This window comes from Rhinolophus sinicus, chromosome 1, assembly GCF_057876585.1.
Source record: "Rhinolophus sinicus isolate RSI-liver-muscle chromosome 1, RSI-T2T, whole genome shotgun sequence".
NCBI classification, from domain to species: domain Eukaryota; kingdom Metazoa; phylum Chordata; class Mammalia; order Chiroptera; family Rhinolophidae; genus Rhinolophus; species Rhinolophus sinicus.
Genome location: NC_142501.1, coordinates 15,129,995 through 15,151,187, shown reverse-complemented (window position 1 = coordinate 15,151,187; position 21,193 = coordinate 15,129,995). Strand labels below are relative to the sequence as shown.

The 21,193-nt window shown below is 44.6% G+C and overlaps 1 protein-coding gene across 4 annotated transcripts in view; it reads left to right on the top strand.

Moving 5' to 3' along the window:
* ABTB3 (ankyrin repeat and BTB domain containing 3) overlaps positions 1-21,193 on the top strand; it is a 278,896-nt gene that overhangs the window by 168,694 nt on the left and 89,009 nt on the right. For all 4 annotated transcript variants that reach the window (XM_074326264.2, XM_074326263.2, XM_074326262.2 and 1 more), the window contains exons 2-3: positions 5,548-5,697; positions 12,366-12,570. In XM_074326264.2, the coding sequence (XP_074182365.2) occupies positions 5,548-5,697; positions 12,366-12,570 (355 nt within the window). The remainder of the gene's footprint in view (positions 1-5,547; positions 5,698-12,365; positions 12,571-21,193) is intronic.

The following is a 21,193-nucleotide window of genomic DNA, read 5'->3' as shown; positions in this document are numbered from 1 at the left end:
GTTGGTGCTCCGTGTCGTCCGTAAGTGTCTTCATGTTCTTTTCAGATGAGCACACGTATTCCTCAGGCTCCACGTCTGAGCATGTCATTGAACCCATTTCTGAAAATTCTCCATTTTGTGTTTTCTACCTCTTATTTCTTTTTTTTTCTTTTCTTTCTTTTTTTTTTTTTTTATGGTTTGGCTTCAGAATTCCGAAGAACTTTTTCTTTGAATGTAATTCATTCTGCGGGGGAGGGCAAAACTGAAGCATGGTCTAGGTTTATCCTAATTGGAGTAAGGCTCGCCTTTCATAGACGAATGGGTTTACCGAACCACCTCTGAATCTGTTTCCCACTGTCAAGTCTCTTAAAATGAAATGGGGTTTTCAAGCTACTTGTGCTAACATTAGGGGAAAAAAATCTGATAACTTCCTATTTTGTTTCTTAATAAATTTAACAGTAAAAGAAAGCCTCCTGGCATTGTGTTATTGAATTCCTAAATCTTTAGCTTCGAAGAAAGAACGTCATTTGGATTATTAGCAAACATTTATCGACCCCTTTTTCTGTGCCAGGTTGTCTCTATACATTATCGCATTAGGGCCCCCCAACCCCGCTAGGAGGTAGATAGCATCGAACATTTTATAGAGGGAGAAACAAAGGCTCAGAAGAGCCAATCACAAGCCCCGTGCCACACAACTGAGAAACGGCAAGGCAGGAATCTGAGCCTAGCCAGGTCTGTCCGGTGCACGGTCAAGGGCCGGTCTGCTGCACCCCACCTGCTTCCTTCCCATTTCTTAAAGCTGGGACTGGTGCCAGGACTCTCCACTTTAAATTCTGGGGATAACTTAGCAGAAAACAAGGTGTAACTTGGCAGGCAGGGGCTTAGGATTGTCTGTTCTCCTCTTGTAGCCAGAGACAGACAAGGCACACCCCAGGCCCATGTCCAGGGTGCCAAGGGACAAGCAGTCGCCTCCTCCTTAATCACTATTCTCACCATCATCACTGAGGGGAGAATGGGTGAGTGCTGACGGCTCTCACTTGGTTTTCTTTTAGTGAGTAGATAGCATCAAGGTCCCAGAATGGAGACACAGAAAAGCTGAGAGGGGAGAAAGGATGGCAGGGCATTATATTTGCCAAGGGGCTTTCCTGGGTGAATGGGAAGGTAGCAGGGAGGCAGAAGTGCACCCCGATCGCCCCCATTGGAGACAGATGCCAGATGTGGTCAGCCCAGGGGCCCACCCAGAGGAGCAGTTCTCATATATTATGTCCCCAGTGACCTAACCAAAAGTTATCTGTCTCCAGTTGCACGATATTTTGGAAAGATGATCCTCAAGACTGTTTGAATCCACACATTAAATAAACAAAACTGTACATTTGTGGGCACAGGGTGTTTAGCAGGCACTTACTGTAGGCCAGAGTATTTGATATATTTAATATTTAATATATTGTCTTGTTTAATCACTACAATAAACCAATGAAGTAGACATGTTCACCCCTCTGCTGGCATGGAGGCTGACTGGGGATCTGGGAAGGTCTTTATTCGGGTTGCACAAAGGGCTCCATCAGGGCCCATGGTCATACCCGGCCCACTCTGCCCCACCTACAGCCAGTCGGTCCCCGAGCAGAGACCTGGTGATGATGGCTGGGAGTGTGAACACTCAGAGGTATTGGTTTCTCACCTTTTAGGGCCCGCAGACCCCTTTGAGAATGTGAATCTACTTCCCCCTTAGACAAATGCACAACCCATTCCAAAGTAATCGCATTTCAGGGAGGTCATGATCCTTGCAAGCCCATCCTGGGCCGTAGTTGATCACCTGCTGTCCAAGGAAGTTATTCCCTTTAGGTCCAATCAAAATCATATTTGAACTTTGGTTCTCCCTGTCTTTGAACTTGAGGAGTCTTAATCACCAGGCTGTGGCTGTCCTTGGCTCCAATAATGGAAATTGGTGAGTAGCCCAAAATTCAGGCCTGCATCTGACACTAAAATATGATGCTGGGAACTTCTTATTGACCTAGTTGATTTTTATATAAAAAAGTAAATAACTCCAGTTTATGTATATACTCCTCTAGAGCCCCCCATTGAGAGAGAGAGAAGGAGAAAAAGGAAGGAAAGAAGGAAGGAAGGAAGGAAGGAAGGAAGGAAGAAAATTTTGGTATATAATCTTTGCATAATAGATCAATTATACAAGCTTTCAAAGCTTCTTTGAATAATTATATTTTCATGCTTTGATTTCATAACCTTCTAAAAGGGGGAGTAATCCCAAGGGAAATTGTTTTTGCTTATGATAAAGCGTAAAGTAGTCTAAAGCTGGGTTTCTACATATTAACTGTTTTTCATCTCAGTTAACATGTTGAGAACCTACTACCATGTTTCCCCGAAAATAAGACCTAGCCAGGCAATCAGCTTTAATGCATCTTTTGGAGGAAAAATTAATATAAGATCCAGTCTTATTTTACTATAAGACCGGGTCTTATCTAACGTAATATAATAAGACCGGGTCTTACATTAATTTTTCCTCCAAAAAGACTCATTAGAGCTGATCATTTAGCTAGGTCTTATTTTCAGGGAAGCACGGTATTTGCTCAGCGTATGTAAAATACTTCGCTATACATTATTTCATTTCATCCCCCCACCCCCAGCAGCCTCAACCCCATGAGGGAGATAAGGTCATTACCATCACCTCCATTTCACAGAAGAGGAAACTGAGGTCCACAGAGGCTCTGTGACCTGCCTAAGGTTAAACAGAGGGGGTGGAAAGTGGCAGAGCCAGGACTGAAGCTTTGGGTTCCAGACTCCCAAGTCCCGTTTGCTTGTGCCTCAACCAGTGTGTGCGGCAACTTCTCAGATGCAGGTCTGAGATGAGAACACTTGCTATACCAAGAAAGCAATCCTGTGAATATATGTAAGGGTCATTTCTACTATTAATTAGGTAACTTTATCCTCCCCGATATCCAGGGCTCAGTCTCAGGTCTCCTTTGTTCTGAAGCCCCCTGACCACCATCCCATTCCCCCTAGATGGGGGGACTCATGCCCTGGAACCTTGGGTCCCTTATCACACAGGGTCGTGATCCTCTGGTGCCATCTGCAGTGAGCGCTCCCGGGTAGTAAGTCTCTGAATAAGAGTCAGGGACATCCGGAGCGTCTGATAAGGGATTGGCCCAACGTTCTTGCCATGGCAACGTCTACTTGATTTGGCTTCTGACCAAATGTTCCGGCAGGTGAACAAACGGGAGGAATGACTCAGGGTGTCCCTAGTCAACAGGAGAATGACTTGACTTGGCTGTTACATGAGAGGGGACAGATAGGAGGCCAGCCTTGGATGATAGGAATTTCTGTGAAGGTCTTGTCTTTCCTGAAAAGCTGAGGGTTGCTGAAGTGCAGGCATCACCTTTTGGTCATATCTACATTCCATGTAGAGCCTGGCACGGCACTAGGTGGGGTCCAGTAAATGGTGAGTCTGTATTGGCCAGTAAATGTCAAGTTGTGTACTCGGTCCACAGTGTTTTTCAAACTGCCCATCATGACCCATTAAATCACTGTTAGTGCTGCAGACAGCACTTTTTATTGAGAGGAGAGGAAGGGAGGGAAGAGGAGGGAGGGGAGGGGAGATTGTGTGATAGTAAGGGTCAGCATTATTTTCCATGAAATTTTTTTTCATGGAAAACTGAAAAGTGTGTGGTGGTGCTGGTGGTGGTGTGTGTACTGGATCATGATACAAAATATATTCTTCTTCCGAGTCACAGTCAAAAGTATTTGAAAAACAATGGTTAGAGAACAATCTTAGAAAGAAACTTAGTTGACCAGTTTCCTGATTATAGGAACGTTAAAAGTGAGTGGTCATTTGCACCGTTTATCCATTTATTCACTGTTCATCCAAAAAACATTTCTCTAGTTACCTTCCCCATTGCGCCATCCTGTTAGGTGTGAAGGTGAAACATTCAGGAACAAGTGACTGACTCACTGTGGCTGGAGCCACTAATTAGGCAGCACAGGCCAGGAAAGGTGTGTGACAGGTGTCACCTCACACCTGTACATCTTCAAAGGAGGAAACTTTGTTGAGCTTTTGTGATTCGAGCAGGGTGAGGAGTGGACTGGAACTACTGACCATTGCATTCTCCCTGTTTCCCCTCACCCTGCAAGTTTTCTTAAATAATTCAGCACCTATATATTGATACTGTCCTATTGTTCCCAAATTATTTTGTCATCGCCAGTCTTGTCTCTTCAATTAATGTACACACTATTTGAAGACTCCTCTGCTTCTTTTGCATCTCCAAAATGCCTATCAGCGTTGGGAATACAGCAGGCACTCAATAAGTGCTTCCTACTTATTGACAACTATTCATTGTGCAGGTGCCTGCTAAGGCATCCCCTCCTGTTCGCCTACCATAGAGCATTTTTTCATATGGCTTTGTAGTTATGTGTGTAGCAGTCTATCTCCTTCGCTTAAAATGTGAGCCCACTGAGGGCAGGCAGTGTGTGTATTGTCTAACCGTGTTCTCAGCCCCTAACACAGCACAATGCCTGCTTTGTTCATTGTATCTTCAGTGATTAACTCTTGGTAGGTGGAGCTGTCAGTTATCACCATAGTAATGCTGAGTAACAAACAACCCTTCTATCTCAATGGCATACCAAAGTAGCATTTGTTTTTGTGGGACAGCTCTGGGCTGCAGGTTGGTACTGCATTTGCTCTGTGTATCTCTCACCCTCCTTAGACCAACAGGCTAGCCAGGGTATGTTTTTCTCATGATGATGACAGAGACACAAGAGTGTTCAACTGTACAAGTGCTTTTCGGGCCTTCGGTTCCACCGTGTCCATTAATCTTCCTTTGGCCAGAGTAAGTCAGTAGTCAAGACCAAAGTCAAGGAGCTAGGAAGCACATTCTGCCTCTGGAGGTTGGGGTGGTGAAGGGAATAGTGACTATTTCTGAATTACCTACCAGAGTAAGTGCTCAGGCTCTCGCTAAATGTTCGTGGAGTGGAAAGAAAAGGAAGAGAATAATTGGATTCCAGGGTTTCCCCTGGGTACGCTCCATACAAGTTACAGAAGTCCATGGGGACTCTTTACCACCTGACACTGAGCTCTACAGAACAAGCCAGAGCCTTGTCTAATAGATAACAGCCCAGCCACCCAGAGATAAACGTGTTGGGCAAATAAACCAAGCCCTCAGAAGAGACTGCCATCAGAGACCCTTCCTCCGGGCTCTTACGGACACCAGCTGCCTCTGGGAGGGAGAGTGGGACACTGACCACTGGCTTCTCAAGAGGCATCTCTGAGCGGGCAGAATCCTGCAGGCCAAGGAAAAGGAAAAGTTTCTGTGTTCTTTGGAAATGTGTGCGTACAGACGAATGCCCACATGTTTGTTAAAGTCAGCAGACCAGGATCTTAGAAACCTTCTACAATAGTTAGACATCATTTCCAAAAGGAGTCCGGAGCCTCGGGTGTCAGCTTGGCTCTAGGGTACGCACTCTGGTGTGGTGGAAGGTTGTGCAAGGTTTTGTACCCCTCCTTCAGTTCACTGAAACATAACAATCTGGTTTCCTTTCCTTCTCTCTCCCCACTGACTGCAGGAGTGCTGTGCCTGCCGGACAGTCTGAATCTTCACAGAGACCCTCAGCGGTCAAACAAGCCGGGAGAACTGCCCATGTTCAGCCAGTCGGAGTTGAGAACCATCGAGCAGTCCTTACTGGCCACCCGTGTGGGCAGCATCGCAGAACTGAGTAAGTGGATGCTGGTTTCCCAGCCCTCTCTGTGCCCAAGGTACCCCTGCCCTCAGGGCAGTGCTTTGTCACCAGCCAGCTGACACCTTTTATTGAGCACCTGCTGTGTGCACAAAACAGTGCCCAGGGGAAGGCTCTGGAGTCAGGCAGGCCTGATAAATGTCCTGGCCCTGCCACTGTTGTAGGTCAAGTTCATAAACTTTCTGAGTCTCACTTTCCTTTTTTATAACATAGAGAAAATAATACTCCCTTGCTTAGAGTGGAGTTGTGGTGATTCGATGAGCTAATGCCCATAAAGGAGTTTGACATGGTACCTGGCACACAGGAAATCCTCTGTAAACGGTGGCTGTTCACCTGATTTTCACAAGGGGATCCGTTTAAAGCATATATCAGATCACATTTCTCCTCTGTTCAGAATCCTCCACTGGCTCCCCATCTGACCCCAAGTCCTCAGAATTGCTTCTAGACTCCCCCAGGCCATAGGCCTCAGACATCTCTTTCTACTCAAGCTGCGGCCCACTAAACTCCAGCCACTCTGGCCCCTTGTTGGTCCTTGAACATAGCAGGCATACCTCAGGACCTTTGCACTTATGTTCCCAATTCCTGGACCACGCTTCTTTCGGATATCCACAGCGCTTGCTCCCTCATTACCTTCAAGTCTCATCCAAGTGTTACCTTCTCAGTGAGGCTTTCCCTGACCACCCTATGTAACATCATAACGCCCTGAGGACCCTTCCCCCTTCACTGCTTTACCTTTCCCCTTAGCAGTTATCCTGTGACATACTTGGTACATATTTTGTTTTTTAATAGCAGCATCACTGGGGTATAATTGATATACAGTTCCCCTATTTAAAGTACACAATTCGGTGGTTTTTAATATATTTACTGAGCTGTGCAGTTACAGCCACAACCAGTTTTAGAACGTTTTCATCACCCCAACAAGAAACCTGATAACCACTAGCAGTAGCTTCCCTGCCCCCTAATTACACCCTGTATTTGACTCATTCATTTTTTTAAAAATTATCTCTCTCTCCTTACTAGAATATAGTTTCACAAAGGGTAGAGATGTTTGTTTTGTTCACTAATGTAACCCCAGCACCAAGAATACTGGGACATAATGGGGCCTCAGGAAATTTTATATATATATGGAGAGAGAGAGACAGAGAGAGGAGAGGGGGAGGCAGAGAGAAGGGAGGGATTATGAAGAAGATTGGGGGTGCCTCGAGTTTGAGTAATGATTTGTCATGCTTGTGCACCCCTAATTTAGGGCTGTGCTCTCAGAGGAAAAGTAAAGCTGTGTTTCCTTATGATCCCGTTGAATGTTCAATGACTTAGCTGTGTGTTCGTTCCTGATGGGACTGGATCATTGATCTCAGAAATGCTAGATTGTCCTCAAGGATGAGTTGGTGTGCGATTCTAGAAAACCCTGAGCTATAAAAGGCGTCTGGATCTAGACAGGAACGCGTTCCTCTTCCCAAGGGGACTACATGTACACCCAGGAGAGGCAGCCATCCTCCCTTTAGCACATGGCACCTCTGGAAAGGGGAGTGGTAACTGATTGAAGCCGTAGTGGGGCCTTGTGGCCACTAGAGCCACTTTCCTGGCACCCGAATTTGGAAATTGCATTTCCATTCTCGTTAAACCCCTGAAGTCACACGATGTTTCTAAGTCACCAGGTCTTTCAGTTACCAGTCAGTCGATTTTCTTCAACTTTGGGATGCCATGGACCCCTCTGGCAATCTGGTAAAGCCTATGGACCCTGCCTTGGAATATTTTTAAATACATACAATAAAGTGCATAGGTTTACAAAAGAAAGCAATTACACTAAAATTTTCATCTCAATTGCGGTATAGTAATTCTATGCTTTTTTTCTTAGCACGGTAACAAAATCTAGCAGCAGCTCTGGTGACCTCATTATTTTGAGATGGTGTGTGTCAAGGATATTTTGAGATATCTACAATTGGCACGGGATAAGGAAATGTCTGCATTTTAACAGCTCTCCCCACCCTCCGCCCATTCAGATATAGAGGGTCCAAGCAGCCCCCTGGGAGAACGTCACTGTAAGAAATGCCAAGACATGTCCGTGACCCCAGGGGAAATGCAGAAGCTGGCTACAGTTCTGGGTCATGTCTGCAAGGCACCTGGGAAGAGGCCCCCACTCCCGCTGGTCCGCACACACTGTCCCCTGGGTTCTTAAAGGTTTGTCCTGGGCTATCCTCATGGCCCCTCCCTGGGCTGGGCCCTGCTGAATTCCGGAGCTCTCTTTGAAGAAAGGATTTGCTAAACAAATCTGCGCTTCACCTAAGCAGGCAGTCTGCAGGAGCGGCTTGCCGCATAAATTGTTTCTAAGGACAATTTACTCTGCAAATTAAATGCTGTCATTGTGGTTGAGTGTTGACTTTTGCATATGAATTGTTGGCACACAAATGGGTGCTGCTAATTATGAACGGATTTTGTACATTCATTAAGTGAGACCCATAGAACAAATGCAAGGAAGCATGTTGAGTGGGTGACTGAAGGTAATAAAATTGCCTTCTTTTCTGATCTGATTGTAAGTTAGATTGGCTTGCTCTGTGGTCTGAATCAATACAGCCTTGCTCTCTATGTACATAGAGAGCTATTATTCATATTCATATTCAAAGGTTACTCTGCCAGTGTGGATTTTACAAACCACTGTTTTTCCAGCAAAGGTGAGGTGGAAAGAATTTGTGCCCAGGCGTCCCTGCTCTTCTTGAATCAGACTGTCCAGGCTCGAGGGCGGAGCCCCTGACCATGGCCTTATTAATGGCCAATAATAATAACAGCAGTAAGTGATGTTATTGAACTAGGGAACTATGAAAAATCTATGTGAATTATTTCCAATGTCACCATTACTGTCTACATTGATATGGGAGTGGGTGAGACGAGGATAAACAATTTCTCTAAGATCAACCATACCTGTGAGCTGAATTCAGGGCTGGAGATTGAATCCAGGTAACAAGGCAGAGCTTTCATGCCTCACAACTGGACTAGACTCCTCCTGGGGGAAGCCCAGCACATGTTTCTACGTGTTGCAGGGGGGAATGAGAGGCCCCTCTGTAAGATTGGGGTGTTGGTCTGATCCGTGTTCCTTCCAGCTGAGGATTTGCACTTTTCTCTGTAGGATGCATTGTGGATGCTCTCCTCAAAACTAAATTGGAGATGTGAAAATTCACAAAGGTTAGTTAGCAAGTCCCTTTCCAGGCACCTAGATGGGTGCGCACCCCTGCAGGCTGAGGCTTCTCCCTGTGGCCATCATATTAAAATATAGAACTACCTTGATCGGTGGTGACGTCCAGAGCCATCTCTGTCCAGCCTGTCACAGCTTGGGGTGAAAATGTATCCACTATTTCTGGAGCACCTATGCCAAGTGATTTAAATACATTAAAGATATTATTATTATTCCCATTTCACAGATAAGAAAACTGAGACTTAGAAGGATAAATGTCTGGCCCAAGGCCACACATCGCTAGTAAGTGACAAGGTCATCATTCAAGCCTAGTTTTTCCTTTCTCCTCTTTGATACGCTGTGTCCAATTCAGCTTTGCCTTCTTAGCACCTAACACATTGCCCATAGCTTGGGAAATACCCGTTGAATGTCAAATGAATAAATGAATGACCCACAGTGAACTAGTCTGAAACAAAAGCTGCAGAAAATGCTGCAGGTCAGGGGACCTCTTCACGAAACGCCAGTCAAATATTAAATACTCTATTGAACTGAATTTTGAACTCAGAGAACAGGATCTGAACCTCTGTATGTTTAAAATATTTGAATGAGAAGCTTAATCAGGATACCACAAGGGTCCTCAAATTTACGCAGGCTGGTGATTCTTTAACCACGAGCCCTGGAAATTTGCATAGTGATGCACCAAACTTCACAGCTGACTTATAGTCTGGTGGGTCTGGCAGGAGGTCCAGGTCTCCTTCCTGAACCAGTGCCTAGGTCTGGGAGAATGGGGCCCATCCAGTCTCCTCCACTGAGGCCCTGGGGAAAGAGAGGCGCTGGTTTTTCTTTTTTGCATGTCCTCCAGAGATCTTGTCTCTGCTCTTCTGTCTGACATCCCAGTCTTGCCCCCCAAGCTCCCAATTAACCCCCCTTTGGTCAGTCATTAATTATAGTAATTGCTTTCTGTCATTTAAAGGGAAAAAAACTGAGGGCCTCATTGAAAAATACCTCTTCCTGTTGTCTTTTCACACTAAACCATGAACTTGTTGCTCCCACTCAATGAGGCAGTCAAACTGGGACGTTAATTTACAACTGTGTATAAAAAGTGTTTCTGGGTTGTCTCTCCTCGGTGCCAACAGAAACAAAAGAAAACAAAACAGCCCTTATTGCTTGGACAAGGGGAGGCCTCTCTTCTCGTTTGAAACTGCCTCTAGTCCCAGAGTTGTGGAAGGTTTTGAAAACGTGCTGCAGTAAGTGGTAGGTGACCACGGATGAAACGAAGAGAAGGGAAGGAAGTGAAAGGGCTGTCTAAGCACAAGCTTGGGCAGAAGGAGTCCCCCCACCCCCTGCCCTGTTGGAATGTGTGGCCCTTTGTCCCAGGGCAGTCACATCTGGCATGCAGGAGGACGGCTTAGTGGGAGCTGCACTGATCAGAGCCTGCGTCTGACAGGTTAGAGCCGCATTTCCCAAAGGGTGGCCCTGGAGATGATGGTAGGTGATACACACAAAACACTTTCAGTTTTTAATTGCTATGAATTTTTTATGAGTACTAGAAAAATATTGGTTTTCCATTTATGGCACTGATAGGAGGTTTCCTTTTAAAATGAATTTATGTGTGTGAAAGAATGAGCCAATTTAAAGAAAATTATTAAATAAATAAATTGTACCTGTGGCACACAGATATGAAAGAAGTCACAATGGTGACTCCCAAATGGCTGACATTTCGGAGACCTGGTTTATACATGGATTCTCAAGTAGGTGCCTAGAGCCAAACTCCAGCTGCCCAAACTCAGGGCAGCTAGTTACAAGTGATTTGTTGTTTGGGGTTGCAAGTGATTTGTTGTGTTGGGTTCATGAAGCTGACAGATAAAGCAACAGATAGCACTTATACAGAGTGGGGTTTAAAATCGAGCTAGTGATTGCAGAATCCCTGTGCCAATTTCATCCCCCACGGCCAGCCCTGCTCAGAAACACCCCGGGACCTCTGATTCAGGGACTGGGCTGATAATGATGGTGATGATGATGGTGATGATAATGGTGATGGTGGTGATGGTGATGGTGGAGGAGGAGGGGGGGGAAGGAGGAAGAGGAGGGAAGAGGAAGAAAAAAAGGATGCTGATGTGGCAGTCTGAGTCCAGAGAGCATATTCCTAACCACTGCACACACTGCTCCTTCAGGAACAGGACGATGAATGAGTCTCATCGTCTCTGCCCTTGAGGTTCAGTAGGGGAAGCAGACATGGGGACAATTAACTGGGAAACACGACAGAATTAAACAAGTAATGTGTTAGACTTTCTTAGCCGGTGTTGCCGGGTACACAGGGGAAGGGGAGATTGATTCTGACTCGGGCCATTCTGGAGGGCTCCGTGGAAGAAGTGGCATTTGATCACAGCCTTGAAGGTCTTCATTAGTTGGGAGAGTGAAAGAAAGGGCACTCTACGGTGAGAAAACAACAAGAACAAAAGCAGGAAGCTGGAAGTACAGGACGAGCTGAATGATGCTCAGAGGAGACGATTAGCCAGAGGAAAAAGGCTTCCCAGTGTCTTGGGGAATGGAGTGGGGGTGGTACAAGAGCCCTAAACACAGACCCTCTTCTCTTTTCCATTCCCTTTTGATTTTTCTTGTTTTGAGCTGCTTTTTTGGGAACTCTCAAGATGGAAAGGTGAATGCCCTCCAACCTGACCCCAAAGGAAAGTACAAGAACATAAACATGCCACCTAGGTAAGCTTATTATTCTGATAATACCAAGTAGCACATGCCATAATTCAAAATTTAGAAACTACAGAAAAAATGGAAGGGAATATCACCCATAATCCCACGAGGCAGAGAAATCCTTGGTCAACATTTTGGTATTTTTTTCTGGTATTTATTCAGTGCATAGTTTTTAATAACATAATCCTAATCACACTGTGCAATTTTAAATTTCACTTTTTTCCCCACTTACCATTTTAACATAAGGATTTTTTTTCATGCTACTGCACCTCTATGTAAACATTCTTAATGACTGCATACGTTTATGATTTTATCATGTGGATGTACCAGAGTTGATTTTACCATGCTCATATTTTTAAACATTTGTTTCTTTGTCAAATTTTGGATCCTGTAAATAGGGTTTGGGTGAAAATCCTCGTGCATAAAGATTTTGCTGCATTTTGGATTCTAACATTGGGACTGAGTCCCAGAAATGGAATTACTGAATCAAGGGTAAAGAACATTCGTTAACACCTTGGCTGCATAATGCCAAATGGCCTCAGGATGGACTTGGAGCTGGCCGTGGCTGCATTAGGCCAGTGTGGCGAGAAGAGCACAAGCATTAGAGTCAGAGAGACCGGGCTTCGAATCTTGTCTCTGCCTCTCACTAATCTTGCGACCTTGAGCCTCCGTTTCTTTATCTATAGAACAGGATTTCTCAAAGATCTTCAAGCACATCTTCTCTGTAAGTCTTTGCTGCCTGAAGGATCTGAAATCTTACTTCTGTCCGCAGGTGACCTGGTGTCCCGAGCAATGCATCACCTGCAGCCCCTCAATGCCAAGCACCATGGCAACGGCACCCCCCTGCACCACAAGCAGGGGGCGCTCTACTGGGAGCCCGAGGCCCTCTACACCCTTTGCTATTTCATGCACTGCCCGCAAATGGAGTGGGAAAATCCCAACGTGGAGCCTTCCAAAGTCAACCTCCAGGTGGAAAGGTAAGACTTACCTTTGCTTTGGATGGTCTACAAAAGGAGTTGCCCTGTGGCCAACACTGCCTTGTCATGGGAGGGTGGGTACTGCCTCCAGGGCAGCACAAAGTTGGGGAGGGGAGAGAAGCTGGCATCAGAACTGCCAGGTCCCAGAAATTCGCTAGAGGAGTCCAGAAAGGTACTTGGTGCCCTTAGAGGGTATCTGAGACCCTGGTAGGGTCTTTGAAATGGTATTGCTTAGGGCTAGTCCAGTTCAAGGTAAAATGGCCTGGGTCAGAAGAGCAGGTCAGCAAATTCTGGCGGCGTGAGGGCCTCTGGAGTGCAGGGTGGTTTCCTTGCAAAGGCAGCTTTGGGGGAATGCCAGCTCCTTAGGTGGGAGGTGTCTTGTCTTCTTGTCATCCTGGCTGCCCCGAGGCCTGGGGGTGTGATGGGGACGTTGGACCATACCCACCTGCTCAGCCAGAATGGACCTCTCAGCTAGGCGGGAGACTGGCTTGCTGGGGAAGTAGAATCCTCAAGGGAAAGGAAAAACAGGAGAGATGGAAGGGAGAGCTTCCTCGGAGACGAAGGTCCCTCTGACCCGGCTTCTGCTACTCCTTGGTGCTGTCCCTCTGCTTCCCTGTGCCTCAGTCTCCCCATCTGTAAACCAGCAGCTGACCCAAGTGGTTCCCAGATTCCCTTCTATCTGGAAAACCCCAGGATTCTCTGAGGATGGTTTCAGCCTCTCAGAGGCAGGGCATCAGGAACCACCCTGAGGAGAAAAGGCTGCCTGGAGGCATCCCCTCTCCCTCTGGGAGCAAGTCCACAGAGATCACCTTCCCACAGTGTCTCACAAATCAGCCCCCTCCTCCACACAGGCCTCTTTACTCCAACTCCTGCAGCAGTGATCCCTGTTTATCAAAGCAGTGGCTAAGGGAGCAGGCTCTGTGACCCAGACTTCCGGTGCAAGTCCAAGCTCTTCCAATAAAAGCCAGGGGGCCTTGGGAAAGTGCCTCAGTTTCCTCATCTGCATTATAGGGCTACTAAAGAGTAATTCCTTCATAGGGCTGTTTGAAGATTAGATGCATTGAATAATGCCCAGCACATAGTAAGTGCTCAATAAATGTTTACTTTTATTGTTGCAGTTAATTTATTATTGTAGATATTAACTGCATGTAGCTGAATAACTCTCTGTTTGGGCTCAAATGCATTTTCCTTTCTCTGTTAAATGGTTCCAAGTGGTTTTGCAATTCTCGTTGGACGCTCTGTTTCTGCCAGGATGGATTAGGGCTTAATTGGGCTCCTTTACAAAACCACATCTCTTGGCTTTTCAGTTAAGGAAAGAGGACGGAGCCTGGGCTAGACAGAAGGTGCCTTTTTTTTCTTTTTTCTTTTTTCTTTTTAAACATCCCAAGTTAGTGTTAGTATTTCAGTCCAGTCTGGAGTTAACTTAGTCAGAGGATTACTCAGATCTCCTGCAATCCAGGCCAAATCAGAGGGTACGCTATGCCTGTTTTCGTGTGCCAAACATACCCAGGATGAGAGGTGGCAAAATTTCCATGGTCCCTGGGCAGAAAATAACAGCAGTCAGACACACCAAAACTTTGCTTTCTAAGAGTGTGAATCCAGTGTTGAAAGAATGGAAACCATTGGCCTGTGCGGTGTCTAGGTTCTCAGCCCCTCCCCCACAGCCTGTACAATAGCAGTTTCTCTGACTCACCCCTCTCATCTTGTCTTCAACTCCTGAAGCAGATGACCCCTCTCCATCTCCAGCCAGCCAGCGCCTCCTCTGAACTCCAGAACCTTCTCATCCTCCTCATCCTTCTGGTTTCCACTGTCAAGTCTCATACTCAGTCTGGTTCCTCTTAGCACATTTATTCTTTTGTGCCTAACGTACCATAATTTATAATTATACGTGTATTTCTGTGTTTGTTTTGTTTATTGCCTGTAAGCTTCATGAGGGCAGAGAATACATCTGTTTTGGTCATCGCCACACACCTAATGCCAAGCTCAGTATCTGGTGCATAGTGGGAAGTCAACAGATATTTGTGGAACGAAAGAATGAACAAATCCATTGATCCAGCTGCCTATGGAACATTTCAATGTAGAGTGCTCACCACCACCTCAAAACGAAAGCCATCATCTTTTCCAAACCGACCATTCCTCCTTTCTCCCCAGTCTTTACAAAGGGTATCACCATCGATCGGGTCACCCCAGTCAGAAAACGGGGACTAGCCCCACACTTTTCTGTCTCCCTCACTGCCTCCTATGGCCAACTGGTCAGTATGTCTCATTGATGCTACACCTGTGACATCTCTCATGTCTCTATTCCTTCTTCCCCAGATTGCTGCAACTGCATGACTCAGGACCTCGTTCCCTCTTACTTCCGTTATCCATTTGATTTCTAAATGGTCTCCCTGGATGGGAGGCTGAGTGTCCTCTGACCAGCTCCATCCTCCTCACAGCCACCAGACTCAAGTTTCTCAAATATAAACCTCATCACGTGACATACTCCCTGCCCCCTGCTCAACACAATTGCACAGTTGCTGTTACATTTTCTAATATGCAGTTTCCCTCTTCCCGTCTGGAATCTATTTCAGAATTCAGAGTGTGGTTGGAATGGCTACGTCTAGGAAGACCATCTAAGAATTCCAAATTCCCTTGGACAAGTTTTATTTATTTATTTTTTGGATTATAAATTTTTTTAATTAGTTTCAGGTGTACAAAACAATGTAATAGTTAGACATTTATCATTTATACGCCTCACACAGTGATAACCCCCCTCCCCCCATCCACTACCCCTCTGATATCACACACCGCCATTACATTCTTACAAGAAGTGGAGTACAGCATTATACATATATAATTATACTTGACATTCATTATTGTTCAGCTTCAGCTTCAGGTGTACAGTGCAGTGATCAGGCATCTACATCATCCCTGAGGTGGTTGTTGGACAAGTTTTAAAGAGTCATGAACTACAAGGGAGAGCAGAGTAAAGAGAACATGTCCCAGCATTTGTTGGAGTCATTTATCTTGGTCTTTCCACTCCTTTTTGGTTGAATTTCCAGTCAACCACACAAAACACAAAGTGGAACTTGTCATTTTTAGAATTCTGTTCATGTTGATCCTCTGGAAAGAGTATGGATTTGGGAGTCAGATAGACCTCTGGATTTGGATCCCAGCTCTGCTTCTCTAGCTCTGAGACCTTGAACAAGTCATTTCACTTCTTTGAACTTCTTTTCTTCAACCGTAGAATGAGAACCAGACCAGCCTCGCAGGACGGGCATAATCAATGCATTAGATATTATAGCTGAGACATCCAGTGCCAGGGCCCTCCTCCCCACCCCCCAAACAGTAGCTGGTATTACATATTTTGTTGTTGCTCTAAAATCTGTCATCATTGTCCCTACAGAAGCCCCTATGTGGATTCTTCTAGACAAAAGCTATTTCTTCCTGTTCCCTGATGGACTAGGCATTGGTGTTTAGCATCTGAAAACACCCATGGGAGGGCTTCAGAGGACAGAGAGCCTTTAACTGTCTCAGGCAAGTGTTTACACCAACTCCTTACCAAAATCTTGAACCAAGAATTTTCCAGTGGGAGGTAGAACATGAGTTGGGAGTTGTTGGTCTCTCTCTCTTTCGGTCTCCTTTTTTTTTTTGAATCCCCCAGATCAAACAACATGTCCTCGACTCTCTATTTCTCTTCTGGCAAAGTCAAGTAGGGCCATGGTGCCCATGGTTTTCCACTAGACGATATAAGCTCTGCAGGAACAGGGGATGAATATCATTTGCTTTTGTTCATGCCCAGCAGAAAGCCTGGGAAATAGTTGTTGACTGAAATATGGATTGTTTTGTGCCTGAAACCATTTCTACTTGTCAGAGAGCCTTTCTTGGTGGGAGTATTTGGAAGTAGGCCTACGCGAACCATTTTCTTCTCTCATGTGGGCACAGCATTAGAGTTGCTGCATTTGTTTTGGAGAGTTTCATGTTTCACTGTGGGATTTTGAAGCAGCTCGGTGCCAATGTGAAATTTCTGTAATTTAAGTTTTTCCAGAACTTTGGCTACTATTTTTTGAGCTTCTGAAATTTTTCAAGTACCTCTGATGTTTTTATTTAAAAAAAAAAACCAAGTAAACTTATTTTGTAAGATTATCGTGAGGCAATGTTTATTTTCCAAATAATAGTAATAAAGGTAAACACCTTAATTTTGAAGGTAGGGGCCCCAGGAGGCTGCTGTCTTGAAATGGAATTATCTTAAATCTGTGATAAGATTTTCCTGGAAATCTCAGTGATCCTTAAATGTGTTTGCCATGGATGATTTTGGTAATTTGTTACCACAAGGTGAAAAAACAGTAGGTTGAGTGGAAGTATTTTGTTCCTGAGGTATCCTGAGAGGAACAGTGATCAGCTTCGCCTAGAAGACTAGACAACTAGGTAGTTCAACTCTCCCCGATCTCACTGGAAACAAACCAGAATTTATACTTAGGCAGTGGCTGCTTTTACTTCTTTTGTAACCGTTGCTGTACAGACAGATGTGGCACACTGTCTACCAGGGGAGTGTCAACTGCAAACACAAGTATACAATCACCAATCAACTATTCGAGGAAAACTAATGGGAGCAACAAAATAATCTTAACAAATGGAAGAATTTATACGTGAAGAAATAGAGTTAATAACGCAAGTACAGCAGACATTAGAAGTTAGTGGTATCCAATACATCTTTCAAGACATTCACCCTACTGAAAGATCACCCCAACACATCAGTTCTTAATGCTTTTTCATCTGTGGCATATGTGACAAATGATATTCAAATTTTAATATACTCCAATGGACACACCCAAGGTTACACAAAATTTCCAGCATTATAGTTATAACTCCCTCATTCTTTCCTGTGAAGGAATGTGTCAGAATCCAAGTGAGTGGAGTTATCCTTGACTCAAGCAGCACTCTTAGTAGGAATGCTTAGTTGTAAAATTGAATGTACTATGACCGCTTAAAGCAGAAAGAAAACCCCTGGGAGGGCTAGTGGAGGCAGAGGTTACCAAATCCTTTCCCCTTCTGCATGAGAATATGACCTTGGGTTAATTCTCTAGCTCCGTTCCCCTGGAAACCTCTAAAAATTGCAGTGTCAACTGTGTTGCTAAGCAACATTGCTTATGGTCAAAATGACCGTAGATTGGCAAATTAGATCTAACTTGGTGGTACTATAAATACTTCACAAATATCCAGAGCTGGGCTTCCTTAAATTCATTGACGCTTATGTCATTGCAGGGATCTTAGAAACTATTTTTATGAAGTTGTTACAGGAGATACTGGGGTTCATAAAGCAGGGAAGTTTCCACAACCAGCCAAGTGAATGTCATGTCCTTGCACCTGTCCTCTGGGCAGAATAGCTCTGGGTGAATTGCTGTTAGGACTCCCACTAAAAGGAACATCTGATGATGTCCTGCTGGGCCAAGTGTGACCTATGGAAGTCCCATGAGTCTAAATGTTTAGTTGAGCTTAAGAAGACTTATTTTGGGCACCAGACTCGAGGCTACACAAGCTGGAACAGTGCCCAAGTTGCACCCCAGGACTGCTCCAGCCGAGACTTCACAGCCTCCAGGGCTGGGCACAGACACTTGACCTTCTTACCACTGATGCTGGGCATTGGACACTCCGAGCAGGACCTCTATTACTGTTACCTCTGAAAGCTGTATGTCTCTGCATCACCCTTGTCAGTTCCATGTTTCACCTACGTCACACCAGGTGCTTGGAGCCCAGGGCACATGTCTGCACCATAGCTGCAAGGGAGTCTGGGAAGGTGACAGTCTACCTTGTTGCATCATGGACTAATAGTATGGGAAATTCTACAAATATAGTAAGGTCACCAGTGGTTCTAGGCAGCTAAAAAGGTTGATGAAATTCCACTACACTCTTCTACTTTGCTTTTTCTTTCGTTCTTTTTGTTTTTCATAAATAACACACAAGTGGATCATTTACACAAATCAGTATTTTTGATCATTATTGCCCATACATCTCACAACTGATTGGTTTACACACCACAGTTGAAAACCAAAATACTCCCCAGCATAAGGACCCCTTGGGCTAACACCCTGGGAACCTCAATAGCTATTCCTGGCATCCTAAGCAAGGATACAGAAACCTTTACCCAGAGGAAAAATTATCCTTCCTCATCTTCCTAAGGACAGTGATCACATCTGGCACAGAAGTCCTCTAAAATGCCCAGCCCAATGCTAGTGGGTACTGGCGAAATTCAGAGTCAACTGAAGAATGGGGACACGCTAGAGGGAGAGGCCCATATATATATTAGACCTGTTTTATGCAGGGCTGTCTGTGGGCTTTTGGGGCTGGCCTGGCATCTCAACCACCATATAAGTGGTTCCAAGTGGTTCTAAGGGGTTCTAAGTGGTTCTAAATGATTCAGCTAACAAAGTTTTAAAACATGATCCACTTGTACCTTGAGCATTTCTGCAATTTATTTCATTTGGCCAGGGTAAAAACAACTCTAAACCCAATATTTTTCAAACTGTAGGTTACAGCTCATTAAATGGGCCATTAAATCAGTACAGTGCAGAGATTGGCAAACTGCATACCCCCACAGGCCACATCTGGCCCACTGCCTGTTTTTATAAAGTTTTATTGGAACAGAGCCACACTCATTTGTTTACATATTGTTTGTGGCTGCTTTTGCACTTTTGATTCGTTGTAACAGATGTCAAATGGCCCACAAAGCTGAAAATACTATTGGGCCCTTTCCGGAAAAATTTTGCTGACCCCTGATCTTGTGGACTATGACCTGTATTTTTTAAAAATGAACTAGAATTGAATTTTTCTTTAATCAGAGTAGTTTACATGAGGTAAAGTATGTTTCATGAGACTTAGTTTTTCAGTTATATTAGTTGAGGTTGATTAACTTACCCAAGGTCATATAGCTAACATTGCAGAACTAGTGTTTGAACTCTTGGAGTCAGGCCCTGGTCGGTGCTTGAATTCACGAGGCTATTTTGCTATTATTGATGGACTATGGTTTTAAAGAAATCATAATGTTTGAAAGCCTCATCCCTAATCCCTAGAATTTTTTTTAATAATCTTCATGAATGTTTCCAGGATTTAAAACTAACACACTTACTAAATAAAATGTGGTAAATTAAAAACACACACACACACACACACACACACACACACACACACACACAATAAAAAAGAAATTTTTAATCACCCATAATCTCTGCATCCAGGAATAAGCACTGAGACCATCTGGGGCATTTCCTTCCGATCTTAGCTTTCTGTGTATACACGTTTTGTTTGGTTGTTTCACAAAACATATCCATGGTTGGTCTGTATCACTGAATAGCCTTTAAAAGCATTATTTTTCAATGGACTGTTCCATCCTTGGAAATGGAACTTATACTCAAGACAGATCTGGGAGTAGGACTGTCAAACATGTTTTATGTAGAAAATGATAAAACTGAGGCCTAGAGGGACAAGTGGACTTGTCTGGAGTCATAAGCACATTTGCAGTAGATTTGCAAGGCAGTGCCTCAGTGCCTTTGCACATGCTTCGCCTTCTTCCTGGAACATTGTCTCCCCTCTACTCCATCATCTGGCTACCTCCATCAGTTCATCCTTCAAGACTCATTTTAGGTATCGCCTTCTACCACCTCATCTGCACTAAGTGTCCAGGGCCTAGCTCAGGACATGGCATATAGTAAGTGTTCAATAAATGCTTGTGGAACTGACCAGAGCTGGGTCTGAAACCTATGTGTTCCGGATCTTGGTCCAGAGAGCCGTGTGGCCAGTGTCAACTCAGGCAGCCCTCAGCTTGGTACTGGCTCCAGTTCACATGCTCCAGGCCTTAGTTTCTTCAGCTGTAAATAAGAAATAATAATCCTGCTTCATGGAACTGTTTCAATGACTAGTGAACTAACTTATGTAAGTGCCACACACAATCACTGGCGCATAGCAGGTTTATCCATAAATGGCAGGAATTATTATTTACTCCTTTCATCTAGGGTGATATCTTCTTAGATAAAAGAAATTTTGATCAACACTTAGTATGTGGCAGGCCCTGCTGTACCTACTGTATGTGTATTAACTAAGTCAGTCCTCATAATACCCCTTGAGGCAAGATTAGCCTTACCTCTGCCCATTTTATAGATAAGGAAACTGAGGAGCAGTAAGGTTAACTTCACATTTCAGCAGGTCTATAAATATCAAATATATCAAATGAATGCTGGGGAAGAAAGCTGTACACTAAAGGAACGGAATATATGCCATGGTGTGGGGGCGGGGCAGGAAATGAGAGAAAAGAAAGTGAGATCTTATTCTGAAGAGGTGTTGGAGGCAGCAGTAAACTGGGCTAGAAGGAGGTTGCGAGACTCGCCAAGGTGTCAGGACTTCCTCCTATAAGCAGTGAGGAACCAGGTGGGATTCTGAGAAGGGAGGTGAGATGAGAACTGTATCTGACAGTCACTTCCCTCGATAGAGGTATAAGGAAGCTAATGGACATTTGATGAGCACCTACTATGTGCCATGTGCTATGCAAGGCACTTTACTTACAGAGTTTAATTTAATCCTTACATCAAACCTGTGAGGTAGACTGCATCTACAGATGAGACAATTAAGTCTCTTTGCTACTTAGTAG